The sequence below is a fragment of the Phalacrocorax aristotelis genome, chromosome 4, assembly GCF_949628215.1.
Source record: "Phalacrocorax aristotelis chromosome 4, bGulAri2.1, whole genome shotgun sequence".
NCBI lineage: Eukaryota > Metazoa > Chordata > Aves > Suliformes > Phalacrocoracidae > Phalacrocorax > Phalacrocorax aristotelis.
In genome coordinates this window covers 66,740,568-66,761,756 of record NC_134279.1, presented here as the reverse complement: position 1 = coordinate 66,761,756, position 21,189 = coordinate 66,740,568, and the positions used below count along the sequence as shown (strand labels likewise).

The following is a 21,189-nucleotide window of genomic DNA, read 5'->3' as shown; positions in this document are numbered from 1 at the left end:
TTCCCATGGTGGGCAGTATAGAACATTTTGGGAAAGAATTTAAGAATCAAGTACTAGGAGGGCAAGGAAGGGCTATACTAACTGTGACAGAACAGGCACACTATCTTGAAACACTCATTGCCAACTGCAACTGAAATGAAAATTAACCAAATAAGCATATTTTCTTCGGTCCTATTCCTTTCTGACCAGCCTAAGCCTGTGAGGGGAATTTAAGGGAAGAAGATTACAGGTGCGTTATTGTTAATTTTTTCTAACTGTTTCTAAGTAGAGTAAATAGCTCAGGCTGAACTTTGACCTATGATGCCTGTATTCTTGCCATATCTGGGTTAATTTAAAACTAGTCTGTATTCCAGTCTGAAATATCGGGCTGGATTGGGTGACAGTAGAGGCCACAAACCATATTCAGGGTTAGGACCTATAGGGACTTCAGGAATTCGTATAGGTAGAAGTATACCTTTCTTAAGATGTTTCAGTTTGAAATGCCTAAAGTTAGTACCACTGGCTAAAAAGAATCACAGATGTGACACAAACACAGCTAGAATCTGTTTTGAAACTTGTAAGATCAACTTTCTCTGTCTTACACGAGTTCATTTGACAAGAAACATCTGATTAGCTAAAAATTCATAAGTAAAATGTTTAGTTTTCCAACACTATTTTTTCAATGAATGGAAGACAACTTGGCTTTTGAATAACAATTCCAAACTACTACACAGACACTGGGCTCTTGATATGACAAGATCGATTGTGGTGAGTAGCAACAAATCAGACGTTTTGTAGTTCCATTTCTACTGCACTTGCCAGGAAACATTTCACAACTTCAGGTTATTAAGCTAGTAGCAGTGGAGAACATTCTTCTCAGGGCACCAACAACTCAAAATGTGAGTTTCATCACCAATGCAAGCACTGAAGCATTGATAGCTACACTCAGAGCCTTTCCCCACGTGATATTTCATACTGGTTACGACAAGTTATCTGAGTGTCTTCTGAAATGTGGGAAGAACTAAAGGGAGGCTGAACTTCATCTCTTATGCTCCTTAAAATAAAGGAGAGATGCAGAGAAGCAGAGGTAACCGGGCAACAGTAAGAGACATAATGGGGAGGCTGCTATTAATAAAATAAGCCTGGATATAACAGAGGACATAGCGGGTGGTGAAGGTTGTGATGAAAATTGTAGAGGTGGACTTGTTTTCCAGCTCCAGACTGATCCTAGACTTTATCTTCCATTCTCCACATCCTTCCCCACTAGCCAATTAACTTTCACTAAGGCCTGCTTATACCTCTAGCTTCCCCCCAGAAACTGTAACTGCTTGAGGTAACAGATGATGCTGACAGTGAAAAGAACTACATTTTTAATTTCTGCCATGATGTTACAGGTGTTCCACCTCCTGGTATGAGCAGGAGGATGTAGAACTCAAACCCATTTATTTCCCCTGGGTTCAATGAGAACATGTTACATGTTTTAATCCAAATCACAATTTATGCCAGCAATAAGTACCTGACAGCCTGTTAATATTCATTTTGTATGGTTGGAGAAGCTTCCCATCAAAATGGTGGACTGTTCTGCTTACTTATGAAACACAGATAATGTAATTCATTACACATTTGGGATGTCTGCATTACTACAAAGAGGGTTGGTTTCTCAAGTTAGCAACTGCAGATAGCCTCATTTCTTCAGTAAATACAAATCAGGGGTTAAAATGTTATCTTTTCTGATCAGAACAGGTACATGGTTTCTATCACCTGGGTGATAATTTCCACTGTATTGGAGATTGACCCAATTAGTTGATTTTTTTCATGACTGCATAAGGAATGCATGGAGGCTTGGTTCCCTTAACGTGGAAAGAATCAAGCAAGAGAGGAAAACACCTTGTTAATATTCATACCTGCTTTGGCTAATTCTTAACTCAAAATTCACCTCTCTCAAGCTTTTTTCACCCTCTTGGTCATAAATCCATGATTTGCATCTTTACCTAGAACATTGATCTTTCTGTGTAACGCTGATACCTTCACACCAAACCCTACAAAGTAGTGCTGGAATAAGCCTAGGTTGGCTCTGTTAGTCAACAACAAAATAGGTGTGTTGCACAGCTCTGCTTCTTGCCATATACTGGTGTTCTGGGCTCATACTTTTAGCTTCAATTTGAAGAGTAATCCTCCTCTTCCTCAGGTCTATATGTTCTCATTTCACTTATTCGTTTTATCCCAGTTGTCAGTCTCACCATCATCCTCCAGTACTGCTCCCACTTGTCCTCCATCAGAATAAACTGTACTCTAAAGCTCTAGCATGAGTTCACCCACAGTAGAGACCCTCTCTTGTTAACAGTTCCACTTTGCTCAGCAATCCAAAGCAACCTATAATCACAGCAGCTGGAATCATGCCTCACATAAAGTGTTTCTGATTGAGGTCTCAAAAAAATTAATAGGACAAAGAATAATAAGTTTAACAATGAGTAAGTGGAACAAAGCTACTTAAGATCAATCCCTCTTTTTTCCTGCTGAACTTCAAAATTACCCTGTAAATGCCACCCTCAGTGAAAAATCATTACAGGAAAAAAAAATCCCTAAACATTAAGAATTTTCCTAATCATGACATGTTTAGCTGCATTCAGCGTCTCTGCATGAAATCCACAGAATGCTGCCGTGCACAAAAGCAATTGCTCTGTTTTCATCTGTTCCCTGTTGACTACAGTTCAGGTGAAATTAATGCATTACATGACGGAATGTAACTCAAATTTGCTGCAGCTTTTAGAAAGCCTTAATCCTGAAGGTGCTTACTCAAGTAATTTTGTTCTAGCAGATGCACCTAACAGCAGATGCACCTAGTATCTCTTTCTGAATAGAAAGTATTGACTTAAACCACTTAACAACTGCTAAACCAGAAGTTGGAAAAACAGGTGTATCCCCTTATCTGAGGTCCAGTTTTTTTGGCAAGTTACTAACTAAAAGCCCAAAGGTTAAGGAGACGACGATAATTTGAAAATTGAGCCTCCGCTGGAAATTAATAGCGGGCACTTGGAGAGTGACAATTCCTGGTTTGTTCCAATTTTAAACTGCATTTGAAAGGTATCAGACCCTCATGAAAGAATTAACTACTACCTTGTCTGAAAATTCAACTCTTAGTCTCCTAAAGGTACTTTTATCAGCCTCTGTGGCGTTGAATTTCCGTATTTATTTAACCCCGGCGACCAGCTGCCACAGAGGTCCGGCACCCGGGAACGCCCCGTGCCGCCCCGGAGCCCGCCCGCAGCGCCCGGCCTGCGCCAGCTGCACCCAGCGCCGGGGCGGGAGCCCGGCAGCTGGCCCCGTCCCTTCAAACAGCGTTTTATGCCACCCGATGGCTGTAAGGGCTTTGCCCTTCGTAATAAACACCAAGGAAAAAACGTTTTAATTGAATACATGACTGCATGCCAGCTAAACAGTTCTTACAGCATTAATAAAAAACACGTTCTTCGCCTGGCCCCCCATGTATCCTCCACATGATCTTCATGCTTTTTTATACGGCGTTCGAGATGTTTGTATGCTAAGCATGACTCTTTTTCTCTAGCAGCACAATGAAGACAAAACCCCTCCACAGCAGGAACACGGTGCGTGCCTGCAGTTGCATCAGACAAGTCTTTCAACTCACCCCTCGGCGAAGTGGCAAAAGCTCAGCACAAGCTTACCTTTTTTATTCCTTTTTCCTCCCAAGCTGGTTCTTTCCTGACCCTCGCTGTGAGTCACAGGGCCTGCCCGGTGCCCTGTGCAGGAGGGAGCTGGGGCCTGCCCTGGGCTGGTCGGAGTCGGTTCCGTCCAGCTCAGACACCTGTGGGGATGAGCCCATTGTGCCCCAAAACCGCAGCAAGTCGGGGAACCACATTTAAGAAAGGCACTGGGAGCAGTTTGGGGACACCCTCAGGGGGGGTTTGTTGCATGCCAAAAGGGGTTATGTGCATTTATGGAGGGGGCTGCTGCCTGAGGGACTGCGGCCGCAGGGGCACTCCTGAGGGGATGGCGGATGCCCCGTGCCGCAGCAGCAGCCCCAGCCCTTCAGGGATGTCCCACGCCGGGGCAGGTGCACCAAGGAACAGAGCAATAGGAAAACCAGTAGGCAAAGTGGAGCAGAAAACCATTAGGCACACAGCACCTCAACCTCCCACACTGCCTGACACCTTTCTGAGGAAATTTGGGCTGAGTCTGTAATCCACAGGGAAAATAAGGGAAGCTGAGAGCGGGGAGGATACACGTTTTTACACATCTGTGTAGCCTCATATTGCTAATAGCATGGTCTCCCTACACTCTAGCTATACAGATGGTGTAAAGGTTTGCAGGGTAACACTTTGGTTGAAGATAAGCCTAAATTTGCAAACAGGAAGATGGCGGTGGGGGGGAGGTTGTAAGAAGAAAGAAAATTTGTTATTCACAAAAATTAGTCGAGTTAAAGCTATTTATCAGGTAACGTGGATAAAGTAGGTCATTAACACCTGCTGGATTACAGACTGCTTCATTTGATTACTGCAATACTGTATGCATAAGGCACTTATTTTACACATACATAGCTATGCCCTGCTATCCGGGATAGTATGCAGTGATTTTGATAACTAACAGCTGGCATTTTAAGAGTCTGGCCATTCTGCACATGGAGGATGGAGAAAAATCTGGGAGTCTGAGCACATGAGAAGGATCTTAATAATTTGGAAAAAATACCTTCTTGGGGGTCAAAGAGACTCTCTTCTTCCAGGTGATGTTTGTGCATGGTCTTAAATGAAAAAAGCTAACCATCACGCTAACTCATGTGAATCCAGAATTTAATATGGGGCCCATCTGTATTGTTTCCTCAGCCCTGTCTCACTAAGATGCAAGGATATGCTGGTAGAAAGAGTAATTGGTTTGTTCAAAATTAAAAACAACATTGTATTTTTAAATTCCAGCTGTGATAGTCACAGAAAATTAATGCCTGTTGTGTTGGATAGAAACTACTGCTACCTACTACCAGATACACAGGTAGGTGACATCCAAATTAACTGGCTTAGGTAATCTTTGGCATAGTACTTCTTTTGCGAATCACTGAATATGACTCGTAGCAAAGTGATATGACTTTGGCTTGTGGTCACAATTTTACATTCATTTCAATGAGATCGATGACAAAAGACATATATAGAGCTTCTATTATTGCACTCACAGAAAAATAATTATATTTCATTCATATGTCCTGATTTTCATCAGTAGATCTCAAAGCACTTTAAAATGGTCTCATATGTATTTGGGATATGAGGCATGGATGCAGAGATGTATTCAAAGTCTTCCAGCAGACCAGTAGCCGAAGCAGGAACAGAAACCAGCAGCTCCGATCTTAAGGTTTTTCTATACTTTTCATTTGTAAGAATGCCCTAATACATACTTAATAACAGTATTTAACAGGAAGTTCATACAGAGGAAATACTGTGATTAGTGGTGTAGTTCATATCTACAGGAGGCACTAGATAATGAATATTAAACTATAGAAATGACATGTCACGTGGCTTGCTACTTCTTATTTAGTCCTAAATAACACTTTAAAAAATATTATCTATTCCTCCATTTCACAGGTAAAGGAGTTAAAACATTCACATTCACAACCCCATAGTAACTAATTTATCTATCTTCAGATTCCATCCCTTTCTTAATACTAGTCTGGTCTGAATAGATGCTGGTTATTTTGGTTGGGTTAGGAAATTCTTACAATCCTTATGTGCAGTACAGAAGTTAAATAATCTGTTTCCCTTCCTATTGTGTCCAAGCCCTTAAAGCTGTGTGACAGAATATTGATTGACAATCCACTTGCTGATAACATGTCAACAGTAATGCTACACCCTGCTGTGGGACTCCCTTCACAGCCTCGGCTTCTTTTTTTGTTAGTTTTTTTTGTGTGTGTTGTTGTTGGTTGGTGGTTTTTGTCATTTTTCGGTTTGTTTTGTTTGAAAGAGATGGAACAATTTCTGGAAGTGGTACACGGAAAGGCTTCATGCACTTTGGTGTAGGAAAGGCCAGAAAGCTCGGATTGTGGGCAATAAAGCAAGAAAGGAGAATGAGCCTCTCAGTAGAGGCTGTGGCACAATTAAAATCCTCGCTGCCAAAAAGAACATAGTTACATATTCCCAGCAGTAGTGACATCTCCCCAATGTATTGGAAGTCTCTGCCCTCTGCTGGCATTCCTGAAGATCAGCCTCAACTCAGCAGAGGGAGTCTGTGATCATATCCCCAGAGAGCTGTCGCAGACAGCGTTGAGACTGGCCGTATTTATAAAGCATATCGTTTAGAACATGGTGTTTCAGGAGGAGCGAGAATGACAGTGTCTGACAGGGATCTAAATCTCAAGTGACATTTGCTATTGACTTCTGCAATGCTTTTCAGTCGTCTGCCTACTTCTCACCTTGTTCAACACTGCAAGGGTTAGTCTGAAGCATCTTCGCATGCTATTACGGTCCCCCTCTGTTTTCTTCCAGGGAGCCAATACAAGGAAGAAGAAACAAGATAATAAATGTTACTTTTTGTTGTGGTGGTGGTTTTCATTAAAAAAAAAAAAATCGTGCCTGGTGAGCATAATGAATTATTTCAACAAAAGGTTTCAAAGTGCATTTTTGGGTTAATGTAGAACTACAACTGCTGAACTATTCAGCTACCATCATATTTGGAAACCATTCCATTGTATTTACAGTGCTTGACTTTTCCTTGGGTGCAGAGCATCATTTTAAACCTTCATTTTGTGGCAATTGTTACTAGAAAATTGGTAGAAAACTAATTTTCCCATAAAAATATAACTTTGGAAAACTAATTAAACCTGTTGCTAAAATATGTGAATTTGACTTCACAGTGAAGTCTGAAAATGTTTCAGTCTCAGTCCTGCAATGAACCAAAGGTTCTGTGAAGCAACAAGACCGTGCATGAGTCAGGCTTTGCTGGATGGCAGCCTCAGTCTGAACAGCAGCTCAGGTTCTCACTCACTTACACCCGTCTATTGGGTTTGTGTGGCCAGGTTTTGGTAGTGGGGTGGCTACAAGGGTGGCTTCTGTGAGAAGATGCCAGAAGCTTCCCCCATGTCCGATAAAGCCAATGCCAGCCGGCTCCAAGACAAACCTGTCCCTGTCCAAGGCCGAGCCCATCAGCAACACTGGTAGCGCCTCTGGGATATTTAAGAAGGGGGGGGGAAACCTGCTGCACAACAGCTGCCAGAAGAGGGGAGTGAGACTATGTGAGAGGAACAACTCTGCAGACACCAAGGTCAGTGGAGAAGGAGGGGGAGGATGTGCTCCAGGTGCCAGAGCAGAGATTCCCCTGCAGCCCCTGGTGAAGACCATGGTGAGGCAGGCTGTCCCCCTGCAGCCCATGGAGGTTAGCGGCGGAGCAGATATCCACCTGCAGCCCATGGAGGAACCTAGGCTGGAGCAGGTGGATGTGCCCAAAGAGGCTGTAACCCTATGAAGGGTGTGTGCTGAAGCAAGCTCCTGGCAGGACCTGTGGCCCCATGGAGAGAGGAGCCCACGCTGGAGCAGGTTTGCTGGCAGGACTTGTGACCCCATGGGGGACCCACGCTGGAGCAGTCTGTTCCTGAAGGACTGCACCCCGTGGAAGGGACCCACGCTGGAACAGTCTGTGAACTGCAGCCTGTCGGAAGGACCCATATCGGAGAAGTTCATGGAGGACTGTCTCCCATGGGAGGGACCCCGCACTGGAGCAGGGGAAGAGTGTGAGGAACCCTCCCCTGAGGAGGAAGGACCAGCAGAGACAACATGATGAACTGCCTGCAACCCCTATTCCCTGTCCCCCTGTGCCGCTGCGGAGGGAGGAGGTAGAGAAAAACAGGAGTAAAGTTAATCCCAGGAAGAAGGGAGGGGTGGGGGGAAGGTGTCTTTAGGATTTGGGTTTTTTTTCTCATTATCCTACTCGGATTTGATAAACTAATTTCCCCAAGTCGAGTCTGTTTTCCCTGTGACAGGAATTGCTGAGTGATCTCTCCTTGTCCTTATCTCAACCCACAAGCCTTTCGTCATATTTTCTCTCCCCTGTCCAGCTGAGGAGGATCTGATAGAGCGGCTTTGGTGGGCACCTGGTGTCCAGCCAGGCTCAAACAGCTGTCGAAAACAGCTTCTTGCCCAGTATTTCGAGGTCTTTGGATTTGCAATGATACTACTAATACTCTTCTGTATAAGTCTCTATTCTACTTATTTGTGCTTTATTAAAATCTACTTCTTCTAAATCTGTAAGAGACAAAGATATTCGTACAGAACGGACCTGCCCCTGCTGCCATGGCATTCTGGCAAAGGCTTATTTTGTCTCTGCACGTTTGTATCTGATGCTGCGTGTAACAGCTGCCCCAGTTGGGGTAATTGCACCTATGCATGTACCATGTAATTGCATCATCTGTTCAAAGACACATTGGCTCAGGTCTGGAAACATCCCGTTTCTAACAACAAGGGGTACACTGCTACTCCTGTATACCCAGAATGTTAAGCACAAATGGGTTAGAGCCTAAGAGCAGGACTGATCTTTGTGGCACCATTTGTGTCTTACTTCTCCCCAGGCCTCATGAATCTTTCTTTAGTAAACAGGAGCACGCACCTTCAAAAGATGGTTATATACAAAGGTGCCTTACTGAACTGGATCTATTCGTGTGAATTTTTTAAGATGACACCACTTGTACAGTCCTATATAAAAAGAATGGTAAATTCAGCTGCTTAATAAATGTAAGAAATGAATAAATATTGCATTCCTTAAATTAAAGGAGGATTAACTTCTTACTTCTGCAGTATTACATTGTTGTTAACAGTGCCATACAGATAGTAAAATGTGCTGAACAGTCCAGGGGTTCTCAACAACAGCGGAGCAGAAATTCATCAGGTATTGTGTTTCTGCAAGAGGCACTAAGTTGTCCCTGCCCGTGGCAGGGGGGTTGGGCAAGATGATCTTAAAAGGTCCCTTCGAACCCAAACCATCCTGCAATTCTGCAACAATCTTCACAACAGACCTCCAGTCTCCAGTTGTGTGTGTGTTTTCAGTATGGATTTAGTGTTTAGTATGGATTACCAACTCCCAGCAGTTCCCACAGACCACATCGCTACTTCTCACTGCAGCACCAGCAGCGTGCGCAGCCTGCTGAAGGAGCCAGGCAACCCAGACGTCTGCATGGTCAGAGTGGCTTTTTTTCATAGACAGTTACTTAACTGGAATAAAGTTTGTAGAGATGCAGGATGAAACTGGCCACATAAAGCCTTTTTTCCAAACTCCCCAGGTTAAATCTCTCACCTTGAGCAGCAAGCTTGACATATGCTTGCCAACACCTCCATTCTCACTCTCAAGCTTCAATGCTGCCATTTTCATATCTTTCCACTCATACCTGCACCTGCTAATAATCCAGCCAACAGTCTTTCATTCACAATTATGTTTTAACACTATTCACTGTTTCACAGTCAGCATATTTCACCACTCTTACATTGCTACAGTCAACATGCTATTTTTTCCAGTAGCTGTATTACTGCTTTTTATCCAGTAGGCACCAGTACGAGTTGAACTGGGGTAGACACTTTTTATGGAGCAGAAAAATTGCTCATATTTTCTACCATTTCTCCTGCTTCAAGCAGGAGTGGAAGAAGGAAAGCTCTGTTGAGATCAATGTTCCTGTTACTACATTCAGCCTCCATTCAACATAGGTTTCTTCCGTCTTGTGTGTTTATACAGCTACTCTGTCTTAAAACAACCACAGCCTTTCATTTAATCGCTGGGTGAGCGCAGCAGTCAGGATACACACAGCAAACCCGTGAGGTGTTGAACGGGCACTGGAGCTAGAGCTGCACACGTACAGCAGCACAGAGTGACTGCTGGCACTGCTTCATGTGCAACACCGGTCCCAACACGGCTGTTCTGCCGCTGGACCTGTGCTGGTGTGTTCATGCAATATGACACAGAGGGGACAACTGGCCAGGTTAGGTCTCCACAAGCTTAGGGACCCTGTCCTTTGCATAGCACGGATGCCTCTCCTGTTTTCAAGGCCCTATCTCTGATTGATGCTGGCAGAGCATACCTGCGACAATTAGGTCAGAAGCACAGATCTGCTGCAGGTTTTCCTACAACCATCAGGTCTTTCTAGCGAAGAAGGAGGAATCAATCTACCTCCTGAAATGCATGGATTGCACCTCATTGTCTTTTTCTGACCTTTTTATCTCTACCAAAATTGAAACCTGGTTTCCCTCTTTCCTCCTGTATAATCTCAGGGTTGGTTTGTCACAACCTTCAACTTATTCCACATGACCGATGACCAGCCATTTGCCTTTTTCATCAGGTTATTAATAACACTAAGGTCCAGGTATGTGCATGTAATCTATAAAAGATGCCTGAAAAGCCCTGTAGCCCTTGGTAAATAAAGATTCTGTTTGTCTTGGTCCCATTTGCTGCATTATCATATTCTGCCCACAGCAAGTTCTGTAAAAATATCCACGAGCCATATAGCCTGCTAGGTCCTTGGCCCTGTGCTCTTATACAGCTGTAGAAATGCACATCTGGACCCCCAGCTGTGCTCCCTTCACAGTTTTAGAGTTTGATCTGCCCTTCAGGGAGCTTCTGAGACACAATTCAATAGATGTTTGCAAAAAGACACAACTCAGCAACTTGGAAATTCAGCTAGCTTGGCAAAGGGGAACCTTCAAATCATGTAAGCTTGTAGTGAGACAGCTCTTCCCTTTTCCAGAATAACCGAGCGGCACCTTAGTGTTTCACTCCTCCTCAAGTGACTTGCAGTTTTTGTCTGTACCCTTAACCTGTAGAAACTTCTGGACAAACTGTATGACTGTGAGTCTTCCATTTAAAATCAGAAGCAGGTTCATGAATTGACAGTTCTTGACTGGTTTGACAGGATATACGAATTCCCCTCTACACCTCTGCATCCAGCAGAACAAAAGGAGGAAAGGGACAGTCATACCAAAAGAGGCACTCATGCAGCCATATGACCATGTTAAAAGTGACATGGGCACATGCGAGCTTTTCCTAGCGGGCGGAAGGGAGAGGTTTCCTGATTCATGGCAGTCAATCCTTCCCCAGTATAACCCTGAAGGTCATTTTTTAAAAAAATTAAAAGCACATAAAGAAAATGTATACACAACTTTGCATGTTCAATTCCTTTCGTGGTGTTCCAAAAAAACTGACAGTAGTGATTCCATGTAAGCCTATGCTCAGAATAGGCAATACTTTCACCCTGCAACCAAACTATATTTTCACTTATGGTAGAAATAAAGAAAACATTGCTCCAGCTGAAGGCCTGCCTCTAGGCATGGCTAGTAGCTCTTCTGCACATCTACCACAACATGATCAGAAGGAAATAAGTTTAAAAAAAAAAATTAAGTCCTTTGCCATAACTGAACTGCAAGTTCAGTTAAAGTGATTAAAATGTTATGCAAGTATTTGGCTTACAGTGATGGAGACAGCCCAGTACATAAAACGATATACATTTATTCAGCACAAAAAGTTTGATATTCAAATAGAAGTGTGGGTATGCTTTTTCTAGCATTTCTTCATAGCACTTTGTTTTTTCAGAAAGTCAAGAACTGTCGTGACTAACACGAAGACATACTAATCATTTGGCAGAACGACTGTTTTATCCTACAACTGTAGGCCTGATTGCAGCTTATAAACTGTAAGGCGAATTAGAAACTCCTTCTCAAGTGAGTAATCTCTACACAGTTCCATTATCTCAAGTGGAACATTCACAAGAAAAACGTTACAAGACCAAGACATTATATATGACTGTAACACTGCCTACAACTACAGCCAACATAATATGCAGGGCAGAATTACATTCTCAGACAGAAGATGACAGACAGACTACTGAAAGATTCATAAGTTGTCAGAAACACTTACTGAGAAAAAAAGCCAACCATTATATATGCGATTACATGACATAATTAAACACAATTCCTATTTCAGAGAAAACAGGTAAATTGACATCCAATGCTCAGAATTAGGACATCTACAGACTTAGAAGCCTGCAACTTCCATTTAGAGACAAATACTTGATACCTGTTGGTAAACAAATGCTGACAGCTCACGACTGATGGCACAGAAACATTACTTGAAATCTGGTTCCATTAACGACGTAACTACTATCACTGGATACAGAAGCCCATCCAAATTATACTGGCAGACAAGATTTTCCATAGCTTCTCCTTTGCTGAAGTTCCACCGTCTTAAGTGACTGACATCAAAGATGTGCTGCAACTAGTTCACTCTTCCCTCCTGTAGTTATCACCTGGATTAGACTCCCCGAGTTTGGTCGATTCTTTCCCATTATCCAGTCAAAAAAGGTTCTGTTTTAAAATAAATGGATAAAACAGGGTGAGGTGGAAGAAAATGCTACTATCGGGTATGTTGACAGGAAGCATAAAATAAAAGCCTGTTACTTTTCCTCCTTTTGCTATTACCCTCTCTAGTGATTTCTATGTATGTTGTAAATGAGCAATGCAGTCACTGGATTCAGACCCTCAGAGCTGGACAGAGGCCCAGAGAAATCCGGAGGATTTACAGCTAAAATAGAGTTGCTACGCCCATTACTCTGTCAACAGGCCACTGTAACACTTATTTAACGGCAAAAGTGGTCTCAGCAGAAGCCCAGAAAGCCTTAAGACATCCAAAACAGTGCCGAGGAAGATGCACTCATTCTAGGTAGCCCACTAGAACACTCCTCATCAAAACGTAATACAAACTCCTTACTCAAAATATAATCCAGAAAGCACTGTAAGTTTTTCAGGCCCACCAACACTTCCAATACTGCAGACAGCAACCACCATGCTGGAACATCCTGCTATCTGACACAACAGCTTCCAGGGCACAAAATTCAAATGCCACACAGGAAAAGATTTCCTGCATCCTTCCAAAGATGTGGATGTTACCAACACTTAACAACACTGGATGTTTTTCTTCCACTGCCAGTGAGATTTTCAGATTTTAAAGCTGGATTTAAAGTTTAGAACTCAAGAAACAAAACAAACCAATCAACCTAATTCTTCCATAAGGAAAAAATATTTATAAGTTAAAATTTAAAAAATTAATTTATAAAGCCACAACATCTGGCTAAGCAGTCTCTGGAGCACAATAAATTAAAGATCTCCTTCGGAACATTTTTAGGCCAACTACTTTCAACTGATGGGGCCCTTTCAAAGAGCCACAAGCAGCTGCATAGGCTTCTCACAACAAAAACCATTTCCCACTCTAATGTCCAACTAAAAAAAAAGAAAAAAAATCACACAAAAAATTAAATCTAATGTCAGAACTAAATTACTCTCTGAACAATTAGCAATAGGTAAATGCAATTTCAGTGTCAGTTCTAAAAGAGTTTAGAACCGTATGAGAGTAAAGCCCTTTACAATGTATGAATGTAGATTCATCTTTGGTTTCGTCAAAGAGGCAAGACAGTCGTGTCCTTATTTTTGTCCTTTTGACAGCTCACCTTCCACAGAATCTTTGCTACTCCCCATCACATCGCAGAATGCAGTACTTACACCGCACCTTCTCTAACCGAGAGGAACGAGAAACAGTAAGCCTCAAAATCTCAGCCTCCTATTACACAATTTCAGCATTTTGCAACATCAATCAGGACAAGCCTTTGTGGATGACGGAAAACAAAAAAATCTTGACTAAGTTTTTCTAAAGAAGAGCTGAGAGAAGTGAACTAACACGCCACAGACCGGGCAGTAAAGAGTGTTTAACAGAAAAAAAAATCCCAAAGGTTATATGCCTATTTGCAGTTTACCCTTAAGCCAGACTGTCTCCTGCATCTGCTGTCTGCAATTTAATTTGTCTACAGGCTTTATGAGATTCTCTGGCTTCCAACTGCTTAAGGCTATCTCCCTTGTTGGAATAACTGGTGTAGAGATGCTGAAGTTGACAGAGCTGGGCTAATTTTCTCTAGTTAAGAAGCCTGTGCAATAAACCCAACTGGATTTAGAAACATATACAATGAGGGGATGATGGAGGAAAAACGTACCCAAATCCAAGACAGCTATTCAGAAAGAACATGCAATAAGATGCAGCAGCAAGAGGGACAGTGAGGAATTGCTTAGTTATCACATGGATACTCACTCAGCAATGAATTCCAAGGGCGTCCAGGAGCTGAAATCTGCATCAGGCATTGATTTCCTGTTTGCTGGTGTATCTAAGGTAACCCTGTGATTAAAAAAAGATAAGCCTTTTATTTATACATCACGTTTCTGATGAGCGCCACCTGCTTCTATTCATTGCTGTAATATATGCTTGACTTTTATACCACATGGTATGTATCTTCTACACACGTTAACAGCACATACCCGTCAGTTTCAAACATGTATCACAGGCTCCAACCTACAACCTCTCACCTTCCTGGCCCGCTGTGACACCCAGCACATTAGGGCAATCGCTCGGCCCACAGCTCCCTTCCTGTCTCTCTCACACAGACAGGGAATGGCAGCACATACTTGTTCACATGTACTGTGTGACACATATGCGCTACATCCATGCTTTCAAATAGCCTCACGCCAGCTGCAAATGCAGAGATTAAGTGCACAAGCACAAGGAATTTTTGACTTTGATGATACATATTTACGCTACATACAATGATATGAAAGGGTGAACTTTTCACAACCCCCTCACTGAGATGCTGTTGACAACCCAAGGTATAATCACACTCTCAAAAAGTCACTCAAGAACAAGAGTATTGCATGAGAACTATGCAAGTGCAGAATGCCCAGAAGTCCAGTGACCTTGGTGTCTGCCTGTCCCTAAGGCTCTGTAAAAGATGATGTCAATTACCCAAACACTTTTAAGGCTGTTGCTCACTGACTGAACAAGTGTGCATAAGAGTGTGTGTATGAGAAAAACAAAGCAGGAAGAATTCAGGTTGTGTTCCAAACCCCTATACAGAACTCTTAAGTTCTGGGTCCCGAACTAGATAGGAACCTGGCAAAAAAACCCAAAACAACCAAACCATAACTTTTAATTTTTGCAGCAGAATTGATAAATTTAGACATAGTGAAGACATACTAGGTCATCTGCTTTTTACTAGCTTTCCTCATCAAAAAGAAAGCTGTGACAGGCAAATACAAGCTGAACTTTTTCTTGTCACAGATCCTCAGTGACCTAATTTTTCTGATCAAGCACAGATATGCAGCACCTTATGAAGAAGCATCTTGAACCAAGTCAAAACTTGTCAAGTAATCCTTTGCTTTGCTATTATGACACAGCTCAGTCTAAAACTGCTGAATAGCTCATCTCATTTTCAAAATTCTGTCTATATTGGGGGTGGGGGGAGAATCACACATTAATGCATGGCTACGGTTAAACTGGTTAAAAGTGAACAAAATTTTAATCGTAACATCCACCACTGTTTTGCAAAGTAAAGGGAAAGAATTTAACAATTTTTAGGATGACTTGGCATATCATTTTGTTCATACATTCAGGATGCCTCCTTTGTGAAACTGTAAGTAGGTCTGAAAAGCTGTTTGTGTACTGTGAACAGGACAACCCAAGCAGATCCCTGTGACTCCAGGTTAAAGCAGTAATTAAATAAAACAACATGGGCAGAAGCAACTATGCAACCACTTACGGTAAAATGGCAACAGCAGCAGAACCAGACGGCAAGCCGCTATTGGCACCAGCTAAACTCTGACAAAGCTGATGCACTGCTCCTTTGGCCATGCCATAGCCAATCATCCCTAACAATTAAAAACAGGCAAATTAGAGTACAGTCAAAACAGCTCTCAATATTATCAGTAGTATGACAGAAACTCAGATTGTTTGGTGAATATTAAGACCACTTACTACAGCCAGAGCAGAATCAGGCTTTTAAAATGTATCAAAACATACAGATTAAAAGAAAAAAAAAAAAAGGAAAAAAGAAACAGTAAAAAGCTCTTATTAGGCATCCAGGAGCTATCACAGAATGCAGCTGACTCAGCACTACAGAAATAAGCAGCTTACCGAGTTAAGCATATTTAGTTAATGTACCCAAATGCACCCTGAAGGATGAGACCCGCAGGGCTAACCTTACAAATCTAACAGAGTAAGTGTGAAGATGCCCATAGACATTCATAAAGCAATCATCCATTAATTTTAATCATATGACTAAGGTATTTGCAGGTTTGGATCCAAACAGATACAGTTCACATGTCTCCAGAACCGAAATTCACTTGGTGAGCACCCCAAGTCTGACAGGCCCTTTGGAGAAAATTACAAAAAACCCCTCACGGTAGAAAATTACTAGAGAACCTGCAGATAAAGCAAGCTTCTTCCTAAACACTGTTGCTTTCTAGGCAGATCGTATTTAGCAGTGTAAGAGCAACAGGAATGAGAGCATAAGGCACACTGGTCAGGTACAAGTCAATCAGGGTGCTATAGGTCTGAATGTCTCATGGTGTGTATCTGCCAAGCAGTCTAGACACAGATTAACCACATAAGAAAAAATAGATGTCTTTTGTCTACTACAACTGGATGCTTTTCTCCCCATCTCTAACTACACAACCCTTATAAAATATTTCCTCAGGAACACTGGAAGTCAAATCTACCTGATCTAGTTGAAGATGTCCCTGCTCATTGCAGGAGGCTGGACTAGATAACCTTTAAAGGTCCCTTCCAACCCAACCCAAACCATTCTGTGTTTCTACAAAAGTTACAAAGGTAACGTTGCACTGTAGAAGTGTTACCGTTACATTCATTTAGACACATTGTATAACATCCATGTTTATTAGGAGGAATCATGAGCAAGAGTAGCTAACTTTTTTTATTGTAACAATAAAGTTATTTGCCTCTCTACCATATTCCCCTCTTGTCTCATCTGAACCAAACATTCCAAGCCTTCTTAAAACTTTTCAGGCGTCTACATTTCTTAGCCATCACTATCAGACTGCTTCTGTAACTGTTCATATAATTCTCAGTATTCTTCAATTTGCATTATGTGAGTCAACATTTTCACACACAAAAAGAAAAATCACGCTAACAGCAAACAAGAAAAAGATGGCTCCTTCCATAACGGCTGGTAGTAACAAGCCTAACAAGTCAGATTTGCAAAATCATAGAACCATTAAGGTTGGAAAAGACCTCTAGGATCATCAAGTCCAACCGCCAACCCAACACTACCATGTCTCCTAAACCATACCCTGAAGTGCCACGTCTACATGTCTTTTAAATAGATACCTCCAGGGATGGTGACTCCACCACCTCCCTGGGAACAGAGTTGAGTAACAACTCTTTCCCAATTCTTCCTGATGTTAATAAGTTGCATGTGTTTGCCCAAAGCACTGCTGTGTTTTTTAGAAAAATCCAGAGCCACTGAAACCAGCTAGTTCAAAACATGAAAGCAAATCACTTTGATTCCTGTGTTGTGGTCCCTACCCCCCAAATCCACCCAAACAAAAAACAACATGAAAGTTTGCCAGAGTTCACATTTCTTCATTTCTATATCGTCAGCCAGTAGTACACAGTAAGTTATTCATCTGCTTATTCTCATAAAATAAGCCTTTCATCTTCCAACTATGCCAGATGCAGCTGTAAACACAGAAGATAAATCATTAACTAGAAAATACTGCATACCTTTCCTGAACAGTTTTAGACACAGCTTTCAGGAATATTTATAAATTCTATAGTGTGTTTTAAAATTTTAGTAGCTATGTCTCGTCAAAATACTGTTGAAGTCACACTAATAAAAGACTGGGAAATGACAGTATTTGTCTCAGAAACTTCCCTCTCCCTGCCTGTGGGCTTGTGTGTCGGTGCCTTTGGTTTTTTTCTTTTAAGTTGCTCCCAGATTTATTTCTCCACACCAACAAAACAAAGAGCGAGATGAAAAAACTCAATAAAGTTCATATTAAATAGCTACTGGAGGGCAAAGCCAACGGTCAACAAGCTTATCTATGTCTGAAGCAAAGGCAGACTGGAATCAGAACATGAACAGGACAAGCACATTTAACAGAATCAGCCAAGTCATCACCAACGGAAAAAATCGGGCAATGTAGGACTGCCTTTCAGAACACAAATAGAAGATTTAACTTTATTTAAGCACTGTACTTACAGCTTGCTGTGTGCTTCTATTCTTCATTTTTCCAACTCTTTTTTACTGTATCATATATTAGTCAAGTACATTTCACCAATGCATGTCAAATATTATTTACATACTGATTCTATCTGTTCACACTCCAGCTTCAAGAGATTCGGTATTGCTACCTGAAAATTACACTTTCCTGAAGTGTTTCAGCAGCAATTTTCCATTTGTACTAGATGTCAAGAAACTGGGGAGTGAAACTGTTGCTTTACAAACAAGAATGCTCAGACTAACAGATAGCAAGAACTGCTGGCAAACCAGCTGTTACTCTGCATTGCATTTTACCTGGGGTTCCAGATAAAGCAGCTTGAGCTCCTGTCAAAGTCAAGAGGCCACCTTCTTTCAGATGCTTTGTGGCTAGGTGGCTGGAAATAGTGGATGTCCAAACGCTCTGCTTCCACATCAGATCACAGTTTTTGTATAAAGCTGATTAGGAAGGCAATTAGTGAAATTAGCTAAAAGATAGAAGACTTCTAACTCCAGTTTCTTTACTGGCACACAGAGTGCAACAGCACTATGCAACAGGGCTACGAAAACATGCTTTCTACCATTTTCTATTTCCAACTTGGGTAAAATACCAATTTATGCCTTTGCCTGAAATGCCCAAACTGGAAGGGGGAAGAAAAGGACACATTTTAACAGATTAACTCCAGACAGAAAACAAGGCTATTTTTTTCTCCTTGTATCTCTACACTAGTGGGTAAAGTATAAAATTTCGTTCTGAACATTACATGTTTAATAGCTTTTTTTAAACTGAAAGCTTTTTTCTGTAGCTTGAGCTCAAGTCATTAGACAGCTCCTTCCAATACACAGTAATAGCTCAGAGGACTGCAGGAGGCAACCAAGGTTTTATGGACCAAGCAATGAATTAGGAAACAACATCGACGTTTCTACCCAGCGCGCTACTACCAAATCACTCAGTGTGTCTTGCCTGACACAGGTAACCTTGGCAAAAGTTATTTTGTAGATAATAAAGCTGAACTCCTTCATAAAGTGCATCAAGATTTTTCCGATGAAAACTGGCGCATCAAAAAGCGTTACTGAGAACACTAAGTGCTGTGCAAATTTAACAGGCAGCAAAAATTCAGAGAAGCACTAGGCAGCATTGTGACCGAACCATTTTGTACTTTTACGCTCATGTGTTCTTCTGGACTCAGGATGAGAGATGATCTCAGATATCTTTATTACCACGACTTTAAAGATTCCTCTCAGATTTCATTCATGCATTCACTAGCATGTGCGTACCAAAGGCTTACATTTAGCTTTGGCGCTGCCTCCAGCCCATCCTCCCGCTACACACAAGATTGCGTCCACCTTTTCTTCACCAAGTAGCTTTCCGACCTCTGCTGTCACCTTCAATACAGGGAACAAAAGCATATTGAAAACACAGGGCTGATAAGGTAAGGGAGTAAATATCAAGGCTGCCTTAAAGTTACTTTTTTCCAAGTTATGTGGCCAAGCAACACAACACACAGCAATTTAAAGAGCTGCAGAAAATTAACATTTGTGATCTATGAACTCAAAATAACTGTGTTGAAAGATAACTATAGAGGAAAGTCGGAGCATACAGCGCGTGATGTCACTGGAAATAACTGGTTTGAGCAAGACTGAAAGATCCGATCCTTACCTATACCATTAAGAAAAATTTTTGTTTGCGACTTAATTTTTGACAGGTTTGTCTCTGGGTATGGTGCTGTTTAATAGGGGAAATGAAACTCCAGGTCTGACCAGGACTACTGGTGTCACTTTTGATGACAGTACAAGAAATGAACAACTGAAGATTAGCTGCCTTATTGCTTCTCCCCAGACCACAACCATCAGTTCACGTCTGGCCCCTACATTTCAGTTTGTATACTTTTAGATATCCAGTACCTCTTTCTCTTTCAAATACAAGACTTCACAGTTGGTAATGAGTTTTTCAGCTATGAATTTTCTCTGCCAAAGTGAAAAGCAAACAATCCATCTCTCAACAAAAGAAAAAAAATCCACTGGTTTTCACAAAGGCTGGGCATTGAAAAATCCATTGCAAACATTTTGTATTACTCTTTAAAAGCCTGACGAGTCGTGTAGATATAAAGAATACCTATTGGCTAGCGATTCAGTTTATCAATAACAGAAAGAGGTTCAAAAGTTAAAATTAAAAAAAGAGATCCTACCTCTTGAGAACAAGGCAAAACAGTTTTTATGCTAGCTTGGGTTCTCCCACGTTTACCTCTGTGGGAACCAGTGCATTCTTACGGGTCCCATCGGGGCTTAGGGTTTGCATGCTCTGGGTACACCATCTATCTGCACACAGCACATTTAAGAGTTAGGACATCAGAAAGCAGTGTTGCATTTTAAGATGTCCTAATCCATCTTCATTACACTTACCTGATTCAGCCGCGACTTTTCAAGTCACCAAGAGAAAAATAACACAAAACGGCCCTATGTGCTGAACCTTCAAAATCCCAGATCAGGCTCTTTCTGCATACTCATGCACGCGTTCAGTTAAAAGGAAAAAACAAAAACCAAAAACTCACCCTAAAGGCAGGGCCGAGCACAGGCTGGGCCCTTCGGGTGCCTGGTGCGACAGCGGGGCCGCCACCCGCCGGGCCCCTCCGCCCCGCAGCGAAAGCGGAACACCCCACGCACAGACAGACAGACAGACAGACAGACACTGCTGCTGCCGCAGCGGGCAAAGAGCGGGCGAGGCCTCCGGGCAGCGGCCGCCGCGGCAGCACCCCCGCCCGCGGGGCTGACCCACCTGCTCGGCCTGCTCGGGGAAGGAGTCGGTCGCCCCCACCACCACGCTGGCGCTGGCCTCCTCGTTCTCCGCCAGGTCGATGCTGGCCACCCACTGCCGCGGCGAGAGGAAGGGGCCGTTAGCGGCCGGACCGCCGGCCCTCCCGGCGCTGCCCAGGCGCTCGGCCGGGCGCCGAGCCCCCCGCCCCGCCGCCCCCCGAGCCGCCGCTCACCCAGTTCCTGGACTTGAAGTACCGCACGCACTGGGAGCCCAGCGCCCCCCTGCCCCCGTACACCAGCACCCTGCCCGCCGCCGCCGCCGCCGCCATGCCCGCTGCCGCCCGGCCCCGCGCTGCCGATGGCGCGGGCGGCAGCTCCGCCCCTGGCCCGGCCGCCCGGCC

At 42.8% G+C, this 21,189-nt stretch overlaps 1 protein-coding gene and 1 long non-coding RNA gene across 2 annotated transcripts; one reads left to right on the top strand and one right to left on the bottom strand.

Annotated features, from left to right (window-relative positions):
- Positions 1-388: 388 nt before the first annotated feature.
- LOC142056956 (uncharacterized) lies at positions 389-6,514 on the top strand. The gene is made up of 3 exons (XR_012660494.1): positions 389-747; positions 3,548-3,584; positions 4,908-6,514. It is a non-coding gene; the product is annotated as an uncharacterized LOC142056956 (long non-coding RNA).
- A 4,920-nt stretch (positions 6,515-11,434) lies between these two features.
- Positions 11,435-21,155, bottom strand: QDPR (quinoid dihydropteridine reductase). The gene is made up of 7 exons (XM_075091796.1): positions 21,022-21,155; positions 20,811-20,903; positions 19,324-19,420; positions 18,353-18,493; positions 15,578-15,686; positions 14,080-14,163; positions 11,435-12,308 (listed from the first exon to the last, which is right to left on the bottom strand). The coding sequence occupies exons 1-7, from the start codon at positions 21,115-21,117 to the stop codon at positions 12,203-12,205; spliced, it is 726 nt and encodes a 241-aa protein (XP_074947897.1). The 5' UTR covers positions 21,118-21,155; the 3' UTR covers positions 11,435-12,202.
- Positions 21,156-21,189: the final 34 nt, after the last annotated feature.

Excerpts from the sequence above, each read along its gene's own strand:
- QDPR (XM_075091796.1), bottom strand. The coding sequence starts at position 21,117 with ATGGCGGCGGCGGCGGCGGCGGGCAGGGTGCTGGTGTACGGGGGCAGG. Across the intron at positions 18,494-19,323 it reads AGGCAGCGCCAAAGCTAAAT|CTTTATACAAAAACTGTGAT; the intron begins GTAAGCCTTTGG and ends CTTCCTAATCAG. Across the intron at positions 15,687-18,352 it reads TGCTTTATCTGGAACCCCAG|GGATGATTGGCTATGGCATG; the intron begins GTAAAATGCAAT and ends TTTAATTGTTAG.